Consider the following 14,904-nt stretch of genomic DNA (forward strand, 5'->3'; position numbering starts at 1 on the left):
CCAGCCAGGGGGAAGAGCCCAACATTTCTTACCAAGATAAAAACAGAGGTTTTGGGACACTGAGGTAGCCCCTTTCTCCACTGGACTCCAGAGGGAAACCGGATTTCTCCACATCACCAGTGGACCTCCGGTGGGAAACTGCACCTTGTACAGGAGCCCTGCTCCAACTGAGCCACATCTGTCACTGCAGGAGGATGCAGCCACCATTGAATGGGACTGCTACCAACACCCTGCCTGATGGGGTGTCAGGTTGTGCTCTGACTTTGTCAGGGTTTGGAGTTTGTTTCTTTGTAGTACTGTATTTCTATTTTAATTTCCCTAGTAAAGAATTGTTATTCCTAATTCCCATATCTTTGCCTGAGAGCCCCTTGATTTCAAAATTCTAATAATTTGGAGGGAGGGGGTTTACATTCTCCATTTCAAAGAGAAGTTCCTGCCTTTCTCAGCAGACACCTGTCCTCCAAACTAAAACAGCAACTTTTCCTTCTTTGTCCATATATAAGCCGCACCTGATTATAAGCCGCACTTTGGGTTCGGACCAAAACTTTAGTCAAAATGGTGCGGCTTATAATCGTGAAATTACTGTATTTGTAGACTTACATGCACCATTTGGTATGATATGATATGATATGATATGATATGATATGTTCGAAGGATCCAATCAATATTTGCCTTTGATGTTTTGCCTAGAAATAGGAAATTCTGAACATTGGCTGTACAGTAAAAAGGGCCGGTGTGTTGAAAGAAGGTATCATTGTGTGTGATTGATGGAAATAGGCTGCGCTGAGGCCATGCAGAGTGCAAAAAAATTATGATGAAGGATGGGGAAATACAATGATGACTTAATCTGAGCAAGTTCTCATTGCAATTGCTGTGTTGGATTCAGGTCAAACATAATCAAAATGTAATTGCAATAATTAAATTCTCAAATGAAGGATGCCCTGAAGATTATTGGGATTTATGACAACTTTTTATTTGTATGCTATAATAAAGATTTAAAAATAAACAATGAAAGAAACAGTTTAGTTAATAAATAAAAATTTTAAGGGAGGCAAATCAAGTCTGATTACAACAAGATTAATAGGCTTTCTGATAATTTTTGTTTCTCTTTTTTTTTTTTTGTGGGAGAGAATGCTATTTTTTAAGACATTCTATAAAAAGAAACAACAGTTTAAAAATTCCCAGAAATGAATCATTAGTTATTGTTTATACAAGGCTTTGGTCTGAAGATGTTAACAATAAGGCATGTGCAAAATAAAAATTACCAATCCAAATAAAGCCTTCCTCTAACAGGGTCTTTATAGACAAGTTCCACTATTTTTGAAGAGTCTGAACTTTATTAGGAGAGTCAGAGTATGTATTAAAAACAATCCTAAACAATAGTTTCTGTTGACTTCACCAACATTTCATTCTCTAATTATGTAAGGAATGTATTTTATGGGAAATACCTGTGACTGGGTCAGCCCTGGCACCCCACCTATTGGCTTGAGTATGACCTGTGGAGGACTTGATCTTTGTCAGAGCAATTGATGTGACAAATTGTCTGCACAATCCCTTCCCCCCCCCCGAAAAGAAAAGAAAAGAAAAGAAAAGAAAAGAAAAGAAAAGAAAAGAAAAGAAAAGAAAAGAAAAGAAAAGAAAAGAAAAAAGAAGATAGGAAATAAATGCTTACCAAGTCTTCTGTGGTAAAAGAACAGTGATTCTCCTCCACTGAGTAAATTCACTGGAGTGGTAAATACTTGCTGATGTAAACTCCTGGCAGCTCGGCATACTGGGAAGACATTCCTTAAAATAAAGCAATTCAAACCCAGGTTTAATGTTGAGGAATAATTGGGAACAGAAACAAGGATCAAACATTCACAGAACCAGGAGTTTGTCTGGGTTCAGATCTTGGAGGGAAAGACCCAGAAGAGAAGAATCCTGGCATGATGCAAAGAAATTTCTCAGAAAATGAATAGTACAATGGAGGATTGAAGAAAGCCATACAAATCTATTTAAAGAGTTTAGCATTTGTGACTGGCAGTGTTGAGCTTTCCTCCACAAGGAATGTCTGTCTCTTTGTTTTTTACCATCTTCACCCCAGCATCCACCATGGACTATGAAGTAGGGCTACAAGACCACTATGAAGTAAGTCTATGAAAGCAACCTCCAGACTGTTATAAGGTGATTTCAGAGACCTACTTGTGAGGCTTTGCCTGGCCTGCTGGCTGGCCCCACACCCTCCAGCTGCAGTGGGGAGCAGCAGAAGGAGCAGACAGAGCCACACCAGAGGGCTCAACCACAGCCTGCTCAAGTTGTGTCCAGAGGCCCTTCCCAAGCTCTGCAGCTGTTTTAGCTTTGACACCTACAGTAAGTGGTCTGGATTCTTCCCTTCTGCTTCCAGGACTATTTCTGCATTTAACTCAGATTCCTGTTGAGGTCTGTTTCCCAAATTCTTTCTTTTCTTATATTCAGAAAATATTATAATTGTCACATCTTTTAAATATTAAATATAAATGAAGTCCATTATCCCAGCTTCTTACTGTCTTCTAGCACTGCTCTTCCAATGATACTTCATTTTTTGCAATATTTCATTAATTAATTTATATTTTGCTAAAACAGCACCCAAAAATTGGCCTATGAGGTGTTAATAGAATACTTGGAAGTTACTACCAACCTGCATGATCCTGTTCTAGCTATCAATACCGAGTCCCTTCTGCCCTTCCTGCCACAGCACAGCTTCTCCTGACCATCCCCAATGCTCAAGAGTATTTTACTGGTCACTGTTGTGCTCTCCCCCACGAAGGGTATCTGGCAAGGGAACAGACACCTGCTCATGCAAGTAGCCTACTTTGACTATTCTGAAACTAATAATAAAGTTGTGACTCTCTATAGAAATTATGGCCATTAAGAATATTTATAAAGTTAATTTATATAGTAATAGCTATGTACTAAATATGAAGAAGGGTAGAATATATTATTTTACAGAGAAATTTATTGCTCAAATATCTGAGAATATTAAATGAAGATCTGTGACCTTATTTTGGGGTTTTGGGGGGGTTTTTTAAGTAGTTTTTCTAAAGGCTTAGTTTCCTTTCTGGCAATTTTCAAACGTGTTTTCCTAATTCATCTCCCCTAAATGATTGTAGGAAACAAGATCTGATCAGTGCTTGCAAAGCAAACAAAATTTTCAAACATTTTAATTAATTAGTGCTTTGTTTATTTGCCAGATTATGTCCTTGAAATATACTACAAATACTCTTTTATCACAGCAACATGAGTGGTGTGAGAAAAATGATTTGGCTGCTTGTTCTCTCTGAACTCAGCTCTACTGAGCAAGAAAAGGAGCACTAAAATCTGAAGGTGATGCAATCATCCACTGATGGCAAACCCCAAACACCCACTGCTGGGAACTATTCTGGGACACCATGATGATGCTTGATAGGTATAAAAGACATGAACAGTGTTTGAAATATATGATTTGTAGCTTTCCTCTGGATTCTTTTTAAGGTAAGAAAGCACTATTTGGATTTCCAAAGTTTGAAAATTCATTTATTGCTATTTCTTTATTATGCCCAGCAAAGTAAACGTGACAAAACACAACATGGCAAGGGTAACCAGGTGAAGCTTTAACTGCTCACAGAAGGTGGAACTTGGCATACAAATCCTTCAGTGAGCCTGCAGAGCAGGCAGTGAAAATGCAGAAGGGCAAGCTCCTGACACCTTCTGAACCTGCTCAGAGGCAGCCAAAGGACCTTGGCTGGTTCACCCTGAGGCCAGGGAAAGTCCAGCTTTCAATTTAAGAGGGGAAACAAGAGCATGAACTATGGCCAAATGTGCTGCACATTTGTGCTGAGACAGCACTGCGCCACCAGGGAAAGAGTAGGCAAGGCTGCTGCTTGCACTTGGAGCAGAGTGGGGGAAACAGGCGGTCATCACAGCCCTGGACTGTGCTTGAACCGGGGCTGTGAGATGAAAGGCTCTACATTACAATCCCCTGAAGGAATGTGCTTTCCATTTACAAAATGGCTGTGCACAAGGGCAGAAAGAATTTCTATCCATTTAAATTCCAGGAAACAGTAGATGCCTTTTGCTTAGAAAAACAAAGCAATAGCACAGGAAAGATCTCAGCCATTACCCTGTAGCTCTAACTGTGGCTCAATTTTTTTCTCAGCCTTGGTCCATTCCTGTTACAATTTTGTATTTCAGGCTTTCTTTCATCCAAATATTATGAGGAACAGTCTAAATACCTCTATTAGTAATTTTGACTTGTTACAACTGAGCATTTCTTTATTGAAAGGTGAAAAGGGAAAACATCTTTCTTTGTTCAACGCCAAAAGTGCATTTCAGACTATCCTTGTATAAAGCAGAGTTTATTGAAGACAGCCTCACCTCCTGAACAAGATGCCATGTGAGGCCATGGTTGGTGGAGTACTCCAGTTTCACCTGGTTGTCCATGTGAGGAGTAAAGGCCTGGCCACAGCCCATCACCAAGTTGAACTGTATCATATACGAAGCTCCAATCTGCATGGACTGGGTCTCCACGTAGCGCATGCTAGAGGCCAGCTTTGAATCTCCTGTGAAACTGAGAGATGTAAGGAGAGAATCAGGATGGATCCTCAAAATAATTCAAAAAAGAACATTATGAATGGTTCTGGGATAAATGCTGTGGTGCTTCTTTGCTCTGTAGATTGGTATGTGGGATGGGACCATGTACAGGAGAATCTTTCTGCTGGTACCAGGATCTTTCTGCAAATGACCAGGATAGTCTTGATGCATACCAGAATGTGAAACACTGAATTATTCTGTTAGCTCTTACTGCATGGTCTTTGTATTAAGGATCAAGTTAGGATCTAGCAAAGGCCAACATAAGGAAAAAACAACATAATTATAAGTTCATTCCCTGGGAGTGTCCATTGCCTAAGGTCACACCACAGTCAGAGCTGTAATTTCATTCTAATACTGAGTTAAGATACTCTGAGTCTAGTTTAAAATACTCTTGTTACATAGACTGTTCATTTAATTGATTTTCAAGTGATCCAATATGCAATTAATTCATGACTCTTGATTGTGTTTCAGAATTAATCTTCTATCCTCAGCTTCTTTTCTGTAGGATGTACTAATATGAGTTATAATTTCCAGTGGAGAACAATAGTAATGTTTGGAACACACACATACATATATTTTGCAAGGTACCCAGTTATCACTTATACAATTTACAGTCTGAAAATCCAAGGTTATTTCACTTCAAATGCAGGTTTTTCTTCTATGCACTATTCAAAAGAAAAGGGAAGCAACCAAATTCAAAACTTCAAATGCAACAGAGACATAAGGAGGAAGTAATAACAATGTAAACTTTGAATCCTGCTCACTAGCCTTCAAAACAGGGTATTTTAATGATAGTTCATACAGAATGAAAACTGCCTCCCTCTCCATAGTTTGAGATGTTTCCTTAGTGTATTCAGAAATACTGTAGTCCTTTCAGCTTCAATATTTTCTAAGACTATTCTTAAAAGTGAACAATTTAGAAAAGGGATTGGCTCTTTCTAAAGAAAATCACTGCAAATCATCATGGAGAAAAACAACAAACTACATTCAATACAGTAGTGATGAAGAGAATAATCTGTTTCAAGGTTGCTCTTATGATTGAGTAAGCTACAGTTTATTATCTTAAATAAGAAATTATAATCTTTAAATACAATACGGTAGAACATACTAGCTTCTACTCCTGTAAAATTCAAGGTCACTCCAACGTGAGTGTGAGGACAAGGAATACAAGTCAGTGTCACTATGGACTCTTTTAAATGAATTCACTGACATACTTTGTTTTCTATAGAGTCCTTTCCAGACAGAGCACTTAGGTCATACATGTCAGCATCCTACCTTAAAGCTTTAGAAGAAATTACTGAAAGCTTACATTAGTTTTGTCATTATCAAATCTCTGTTACTTGGCATAAGTTAAGATCCAGGCTGCTTTCTACTCTCTGACCTTACTTTTTGTGACTTGATTTCCTAAAGGATGATCCAGCTCATGACATTATATGAAATTTATTGCTTTCTCTCGTTGCTCAGCTATCCAAAGTGGCTGTAGATGGACACTCCCTTCACTGTGAGGGCACAAGAGCACTGTCATGGACAACTGGACTGGAATGCAGCAAACTGTCTTGGAAAACTGTATCTGAACTGTTTGCCCTTTCAGTTAGTGCTCTCTGTTTTTCTTCTCAATAGGAAGGATAATTTTAAGTTGAGCAGAGGATTTAATTACACTCATCAGCAGTCCAGCTGATGGTTTGTGGCCTCGTGGTTAGATCTGAATGCATCTCAGAACTTGTCTGGATAACTCCTGAATTTTTTTTTCTTCTAAGCTTTATCTTTTATTTTATAAAATGATAAAATTCCACAAATTTAAAAGCTAAAGCTGATTTGATCTGACATAAGCTGAAGCCCTGGGAAATCTGTGCCAATACAACCAAGCTCTTCAGGTATCAGTCAAACATACACAGTGTAATCAGCTAAAAGTTACGTGTAGTACTGCTTGGAAGAGGATTTGGCATTGCACACAAAAACCTGGGCATAGCAGCACATCACAGCTACCTAAAGCTTATCTGAACAGAATAAAGGAGTTGAAACTCAACAATTTGATGAAACATCTGCCCAGAAGCTGTTTTCCAAAAGTAAGAGAAGACATGTAAAGGACTTGTTGTGAAAAAAGGGGCAAAGAATTAAAAGTTACATTTTGCTCTTGTCTTCACAAAAATTCCCTTTATTCAATACTACTAAATAAAATGAGGAAAAGTCTTTAGTATTTTCTTTCTGTTAGCATTCACGTCATGATTAAAATATTTTAAATTTAGTATTCATTTTAATTTAATAGCTTAGCCACTGATATTGTACACAGTATATTAATAAGTTAAAAAGTCAAATCAGCTCTTTAAAATGCTTATTAAACAAATGTGAAAAGGAGGCTAGTGTTGAGATGTAGACAACATGTGATCCCCTATAGGAAGTTCTTTTAAGGGAAGGAAATCATATTACAGGTACCTAAAGTCCTTTATCATCCACATTTTGCCTCCAGCTGAACACAAGTAGCATTAAAGTTGTGGGCTCCACCTTATTTGTCACTTCTTTGCTCTCCAGTTGTACGTGGTTAGAGGTATGCTCTTTTGCTGGAACACCAAATACTTTCTTTGTTCTGGGAGCCACACAGCTGGAATACCTTTCTGGATTTTGCAAAAGATGAAGTAATGTCCCTGGTGTAACAATAATTAACTAAAAAGTCTTCAGAAATGAGAATGCAGAGGCTCCATTTTTGTATAAATTTGTTGCTGTGAGTGGATTTCTGGCACGTGTATAATTAGACCTGCAGAGGCACAGGAACACAATACCCATAGGTGCCCTCAGAACAATCACTCTCCCTCCAAGCACTGCCAACTAATTGGTACTTCTGGGAATGGTATCACAGTCAATGTCAGCCAACCTGCATTGCTCCAAACTGCTCTGAGACCCCCAGAGTTACCATATATTCAAGGCTGGTACTTTTAGGAATACTGAAAAGCCACATGGATGCAGCTTGTTTTGTAAAGCTGCATTGACTGAAAATATTGACACAGCGCCCCAGCGCTCGCACCAGACACAGCTTTGCTCCCATCAAAAGCAGGGGATGTTTGTGCCTCTTTGCAGCACATCATACCTACTTTGCTACATAATTCCTAAATGTATTAACATCATTAATACACTAAGCTGATTACCTGAAAGAAATTTTCTTCATGTCACAACAACAAAACATTTAAGACACTGCTAAATTACCAAGCTGGTGTAGGACCACTGTATCACACTGCTCCATAAAGACAGTTCATGACAAGGCAGTTTACACTCTTCCCCCAGGCTTCTCCATCGTTTGCTACACAGAGTTAAATCATAATGCTGTAATCTGACTGAAGACAGTTTATTTATATAAAGCTATTTTATTTGGGTCCAGATGAATATATATATATTTATATATATAAAGTGTTAGCAGCCTTATCAATATTTAAACAAATTTCAGTGAGCGGCTGTATATAGACTGTAGCACTCCAGAGACATATGGTTCAAAACTTTGCCTGAATATGAGCATTTTGGAGAAGTGATGAATTAATGTATATCATCAAACACTTCATTTTAAAGTGTTCCAGAGTCCTTCCAGTACAACCAATACACTTGATGTAATAAAGTTAAGGATCTGTTCTGAAACCAAATGATGATGATGGCAATCAAATAAAATGAGTGTTCAAAGACCATGAAAATACTCAAAAATCACCTTTGATCAATACATATGTTTATAAACAAACTTTGTTTTTTAATGAAGCCAGGTATGAAAAGAACAACCTGACTCTTAAAAAAATAAAAATTTCCCTGCTCAGTTTTTTCCAATTTTAAGGACAAATGTTTCAGGTTTACAGGTTCTAAAGCAGAAATGGAGGCCTAACAGACAATTAAAAGCAATTCTGGTGAAAATGGGCCTGGGGATGACACCCTGTAAAATGATTGATAGTGTATTTCCCATAGTTGTACTAATGAAAAAGCTGTTGTCAGACTGTTCTCAAGAGGATGGTGTCAGTGCTACTGCAAGATCTGCTCATGAGTTAGAAACTCATGAGTTAGAAAATGAGAACCAAATGGACTCACAGCTGGGAAAACCCTACCATAATTAATTTAACTAGCAACCATTTGTACAGACTTTGTGTAAGTTTAAAAATTTCCCTTGAGAGAAGCAAGGTCAGTGAAGGATGGAGTTCATGTTTTCCAGTGATAATGAAAAATACTTAGATATAAATAGTGAGGAAGGTTTTGATTCTTTATTTGATGCATGGAAAGTTCAATGTTTCTGCTATGACTGAGCAGTTTAAATCCTAGTCCATCTCCATATGGGATGGAGAATTTAGCTTAGCATTTATTATTTTGATTTTGATTTAGAGTCATGTGAAAAATAGAAGAATCTCTGCTATCTTATCTGCCCTCCTCCCCATGATAAATTGGTCTTAAAAGTACAGAGGGAAAACAATGTCATTAAAAGGCTTTCACTCCAACTCTTTGATGAGGAAGATGCAAACAGTTTGAACCCTAACATGTTGTTTCATTTTAATGAGCAGCGAGTACCTTCCTTGTCCTTATTAAAGTGGTTAATGGAGCTTCTACTGCCTCATTATCAGTGCTAGGACACATTTGGTATTGTTCCTACTGCTAAGCCAACTCCTTTTAGTTTGACAGATGATCAGAAAGTCAAATCAGATCATATCAGAGATACCTGTTAATAAAATTCCAACAGTGTTTCTCTGAGTGTCCATGGGGACGCTAAAATTATTTTATTTTCTCCAGGTTTTCTATAATTACTGTGATTGTACCTTCTCCAAAGAAATATATCTATGCCAATTAAAACTATACTGGGTTTATAGGTTGATCAGACTAGCATGAAACAGTTACTTGGTTTTCATCAAAACACACAGATTAAATTCAGCTTCCCTTGTATTAATTCCAAATTTTACACTCAAGTGATCCAGATTTTTTTTGTGAAGCATGTTCATGTTTTAGTAAAAAAGGTTTTTTTAATGCAATTCTAAAAGTTTTTTTCCTTTGTTTTTTTCCTTCTTTTGCTTCTGTTGCCTTTATTTCCTTTGAGGGGTGTGACATTTTCTTGCTTTTGTTTCTAAATACACAGCACATTTGAGGTCTAATTGCAATATGTCATAATCACAGTGCAAATGACTAAGTGTATATAATACCAGCAACTATAAATGGATAATGTCATTCTGCATATATTCTGCTGCCTGTGCTTTCTGGATTACGATAGATCTGAACATCGCTTACAAAATATTTGGTCTGTATAAAAGAGATTATTTTATTACCTCCATAATACCCTGCCTGGATTTCAAGCAAAGATTATGAAACATTTCTGATATTAGGATATTCTTTAAATATCCTGATATTAGGATATAAATATCTGATATTAGGATATTCTTTAAATATTTAATGGAAAAAGGATGCTGCATTCAATGTTCCCATCAAACATAAATCTGGGCAGTGAGGTGAAAAACTTACTGCTAATTGCAGTGAGATTAGTGACTGTATTTCTGTCCACAATGTGAGGATGAGACACATTATTAGTCTGAATATCTGCCAGAAAAATGCATTTGCAGCAGTCACTATGCAGGTTGAATAGACAAGGCAAACAAAAGTAGAACAGGAAAGAATACATATTTCTCACCAGAGAGTCCAGTCATGCCCACAGTAGGGCTGAACATTTCCCAGGTAGAATCCCAGAGACTGTGTGACTTCAACCAGGTTGGTGAAGTCAAGACTGATGCTGTTGAAAAGCACAGAGGTCATGATGATTTCATCAATTGCCCACACATCTTCGCCTTGAGAGGAGTGATATGGCTGCCACCATCTGAACTGAATGCCAACCTGCCTTGCATCTTCAGGCAGCTCCACTGAAATTATTCTGGAAAACAAAACAAAGTTCTTATTGACAGTTCTTGCCCTTTGTAATAATTCCATGGAGATGTATTTTAGGGAACTTTTCCTTATTGACCCTAAAAATCATGGAGTGAATTCAACCCACAAATACTGTAGCATCTGCTGGTATATGTGCTACTAGTGACAGGGGAATTGCCAGTTCTCTTGGTAATCAGTTCATTTACTCAAAACCAGCCACGTGCAAAAGCCACCAGAAAGAGTTTCTACCAAATTTGTAATTTTTGCTTCCAGTGTGGAGCCCTCAGTAACTTTAAAGGTAGGAGTTAGCAAAGGAAAGATGAGCTGACCAGGATTTAGTGGGTTTTTTCCTGATCTCAAGATATGCATCTTGTAAACATCTGCACTATTTCCCACATAGCATCCACATCATTCTAATGGTGCTCTTATCCTAGAATAACCCACCCCTGTAAATTTCCACAGTCAAGTGGAAAAGGTTCATCATGTCAGACAGTGTGATTATGTGTAGTCTTTTTTGGCAGACACTCCTTTTCTGTAGCTGCATAGAGATGCAGCTGGAGGTGAGTCCCAGGTGCTTCTGGTGTGCAAGGTCACCCGATTTGTCATGGCAGCTATGTCAACACAGCTAGACTTGAAAAACTGCAAAGAAAATTAAGAGTATTATCTAATTTCCAGGAGCTATTTTCATACACTGCAGGAGGGAGTATACATTAATTGCCACAGCAATGACACCTTCTTGAAAGCTCCATAAATCACTAAGACCATGGTACCCCACACAGCCACATCAACTGCGAGACAGACTGACAACAGGGACATTTGTCTCCATTGGGGTACAATTACTTGCTGGCTAAAGGGTTTTCAGCCAGCTCATCATGTAGCTGTAATTTTTCTTTCTGTGTTGGAGGAAATGGGGATAAAATTATATACAGGTAAACTGAAAGCATCTTTTTATACTCCAGTATAATTTTTTTTTTCAGACTCAAGGCTTTCTAAGCTGCCTGTTGTAATGTTTTGTTCTCTGCATATGAAAAAGTCTTGTGCCTGTGGCACTCTTAGTGCAAAAACCACACTCTTAAAATGACTTGCTCCTACATCCTTATAGAGAGTAGATCTATAATACTGTTGTTTAGTGTCACATTAATTTTAAAGAAGAATACATTAATCCATTAGCCAGAAAAAAAAAATCAAATAGCTTGGCTAAAAAAGTGGGAAGCCTTCAAAAAGTCCTGCCTGGCTTTTCTAGGAGCTGCTTTCTGGCATCCATAGACTGGAGAGAGAAGTGCAGAGGGACAGCCAGAGGTGACAGGGCTGTGTCAATTTATGTATGGTGGATACATTTCCTTTACACTCAAATAAACATGTTTGAATGACTTCATACCCTTCTAAGAGAAAGACCAAGCCCCAGGCCAAGGCTGCTCTCTGGCACTGACTAAACCACAAGGGCTTCTTTTCTACTAAGGATTCCCTGATAAGAAGCAACTCTGTAATCTTTTGGCTTAACCTTTTAAAGGCACAAATGACAAGAAATTGCTACTGATGCTAAAAGGAAGATGTTTTTTCTGCCATGATTCAGGGGCATGAACCTGAGGGAAACTGTTACCCTGGCTAGGAGGAGCACTGTAACCAGCTGGTGTTGTGAAGCACCTGGCACTTGTGTGAGCTAATGCTCTGCCATAATCCAGGGCATATTTCTCTGCTGGTGGCTGTCTCTAATGCCTGTATCTTCCCTTTCACTCTTAACTCTCATAAGCATGCCCATGTGGACACTAATTCTCACAGACGGTAATATACAGAAAATCCTAAATCATGACATACACCACTGATACACATATCAGATGTTAAAATATTTAACACGTTAAAATACATTCCCCATCCCAGGGGATTAAGCTAACACAATTTTAAAATGTAGGTGTAAACCACCATGAATGGCACACGTGTTAGTATGCAGAACCTGACTACACCTCTGGTTGTAACAACTTCTCCTGTCTGCCTTTGATTTGTCGGAGATAGATGGAGAGGGAGGGGGATTCCTGCTAATGACTTTTCTGCTGCAGAGAAGAAAAGTGTTCCTACTTACATTACCAGCCACCATTAAATTTCTTAAAAACCAGCTGGGAGACCTTTGCTCTGATCTCATTCTTTCAAGCTATGCGCATACCTAATATTGAAAAGCCACTGCTGTTCTGCTCAGAAGAAAAATGCAGCTGTCAAATGTTAGCAGATTAAATGCACCTTTTCAGCAGAACATTAAATGTGTAATTATTTTTTGTATGACTGAGGATTAATTAAATTCGTGGATACAGACTGATTGCCAAACTTTGCAGCAGTCCATCTATGTTACTAAAAATGCTGATAGTTTCAGACAACATAATATGAAAAGGTGAAGCTTTGTTCGTAGTTATTGCCAGCATTAGCTTTAGATTTGTATGTACATCATTTTTCTATCTACCCAGAGTGGACTGAATATCTGTCTATCTATCTATCTATCTATCTATCTATCTATCTATCTATCTATCTATCTATCATGGAAAAAACTCTCTAACTTGTGTGTATTGTATTTTGCTCTGTACCTTGTCAGAACAACAGGAATTGTGTTTCATACCTAGCCTCAAAAAGCAAAAAAAAGTCTCTGGCCTCTATGTAATTTATTACATTTATATATTAAACTTCATTAAAATCAGTCACCAGAATATGTATTTTTCTTTTTGTTATAAAAATTTCATAGTGCTATATATTAAAAACCTTTAGGGAAATATAACTCCTACATTGTAGGAATCTAAGAATTAGAAACAGGGCCATTTAAAATATATATATGTGACTATAACAAAGGCAAGCAAAGGAAACTTTGAAGACTTATAAGTGTTCCAGACTGTAGCATCTTTCTTTTGGAAACAATTAGAACTTCAAAAATTAAAGTCTACAATGTAGTTCTACAACATACAATCCTCCTCTCACATTTTTGAGTATTTTCTGTAGCTTCCAGGAAATAATTTTAATGTTACGAGGGTTTTTTTAAATTAGAACATTCTAAATCACAAATTTGAATATTGCAATTTTGTACTGAGTTATTTACAAGATGTGGAAATCTAATTTTTTGTTTATTTGTTTTAAAAAAACCCTCATCTGAGCTCAAGAAATATAAATAATGAAAGTTATGTGTAGCTAAAGTGACTTGCAGTCTATTTACAGTCCTACCCCTGGGGCTGATTAAGATGTTTTCCTTGAACTTTGTAGAGAAGAAGACATAGGGCAATACCCAGGTCAAAGCCACCCTTGGGCAGGAAATGGACCTGCTGGAACGATTCCAGTGATGCCACTGTCAGTTCTGCCTGTTCTGGGCCCCTTTGCAGGACATCTCCTTTAACTGGCATGTATTGACTCTGCTGCAGCACCCTGTGAAGGTGCCTGCTGCCAGGTTTGAGAGGGTTTGCACAGATCCAAACCAGACTGTTCCAGGCTCTTGGTACAGGCATGCTCATGGAGACTCCAGATTTTGTGTTGCGCTATTAAATTTGGTGGATGGTGTCAGTAAGGAACACCTTCTCTAAATACAAGAGATACATTCCTCTCTAATCTGACACCAAACATAGGTGCTGCTAGATGAGGTGAGTTCTTTGTTCAACTTCTTTTTGACTTGTGCAAGTCCCAGGCACAGTCACCAGCAGGTTGTCCCAGGGCACCAAGCCCAGCCCAGGGCAAGGCACAGCCATGAAGTCATGCAATTGCCTTGAGTGGAGCAGGTGTAGCTTCCCTGCTGACCTCAGAGATCCTCACAATCCCGCAGAGATCCTCACTACCACATTCTGTCTCAGCTGTCCTGTGCTGCCTGCAAACTCCCAATCCCAGAGGATGGTGTAGTGAGGGTATCTATAGCTTCAATGCTACAAATAATTGATGTTAATTTTTCTTTACTAGTGACTGCTTCCATGGGAAGACACATGCCCCTATTTCCCACAAGGGCACTCCTATCCCTCATCCTGCACTGTCTCAGCTTGTTCTGTTACATCACCTCAAACTTGAAAGCCATTAAACCAGTGTTCATTTTTACAGAATGACAAAATGGGAAATGCCTAAAACAGCTGCAAAATTTCAAAGAAAGGTGGTAACTTCCAGTGTGCAAAAAAATCTCTTAATTCCCTCTTGCACCATGTACTCAGTCTCCACACTGCAGTGACCACCACAACCAGCATCACTGCATGCAAATAACACTCTCTGTAATATTTGTGCATACCTTGGCTCATGGTAGTTGAGATAAGAGTAGTGTTCCAGCAGTTTCCAGGTGATCCCGTTGTCGTAGGAGTAGTGCAGCAGCACTCCTTCCCCGGGCTGGTCGGGTGCTTTGCAGGTGCTCAGCACTGACTTGCTGCCCAGGCGCAGTGTGAACTGCAGGAACCTGCACCAGAATTACAAATATTTGCAGGGTATCGTTTTCACAGCGGTTTTTTTGTTTTGTTG

At 38.5% G+C, this 14,904-nt stretch overlaps 1 protein-coding gene across 3 annotated transcripts in view; it reads right to left on the reverse strand.

Moving 5' to 3' along the window:
- Positions 1 to 14,904, reverse strand: part of RELN (reelin) — a 276,431-nt gene that overhangs the window by 82,154 nt on the left and 179,373 nt on the right. For all 3 annotated transcript variants that reach the window (XM_033056990.1, XM_033056991.1, XM_033056989.1), the window contains exons 19-22: positions 14,681 to 14,842; positions 10,220 to 10,456; positions 4,372 to 4,564; positions 1,673 to 1,785 (exon numbers count right to left, since the gene is read on the reverse strand). In XM_033056990.1, coding sequence (XP_032912881.1) covers positions 1,673 to 1,785; positions 4,372 to 4,564; positions 10,220 to 10,456; positions 14,681 to 14,842 — 705 coding nt within the window. The remainder of the gene's footprint in view (positions 1 to 1,672; positions 1,786 to 4,371; positions 4,565 to 10,219; positions 10,457 to 14,680; positions 14,843 to 14,904) is intronic.

Source organism: Catharus ustulatus, chromosome 4 (assembly GCF_009819885.2).
Source record: "Catharus ustulatus isolate bCatUst1 chromosome 4, bCatUst1.pri.v2, whole genome shotgun sequence".
NCBI lineage: Eukaryota > Metazoa > Chordata > Aves > Passeriformes > Turdidae > Catharus > Catharus ustulatus.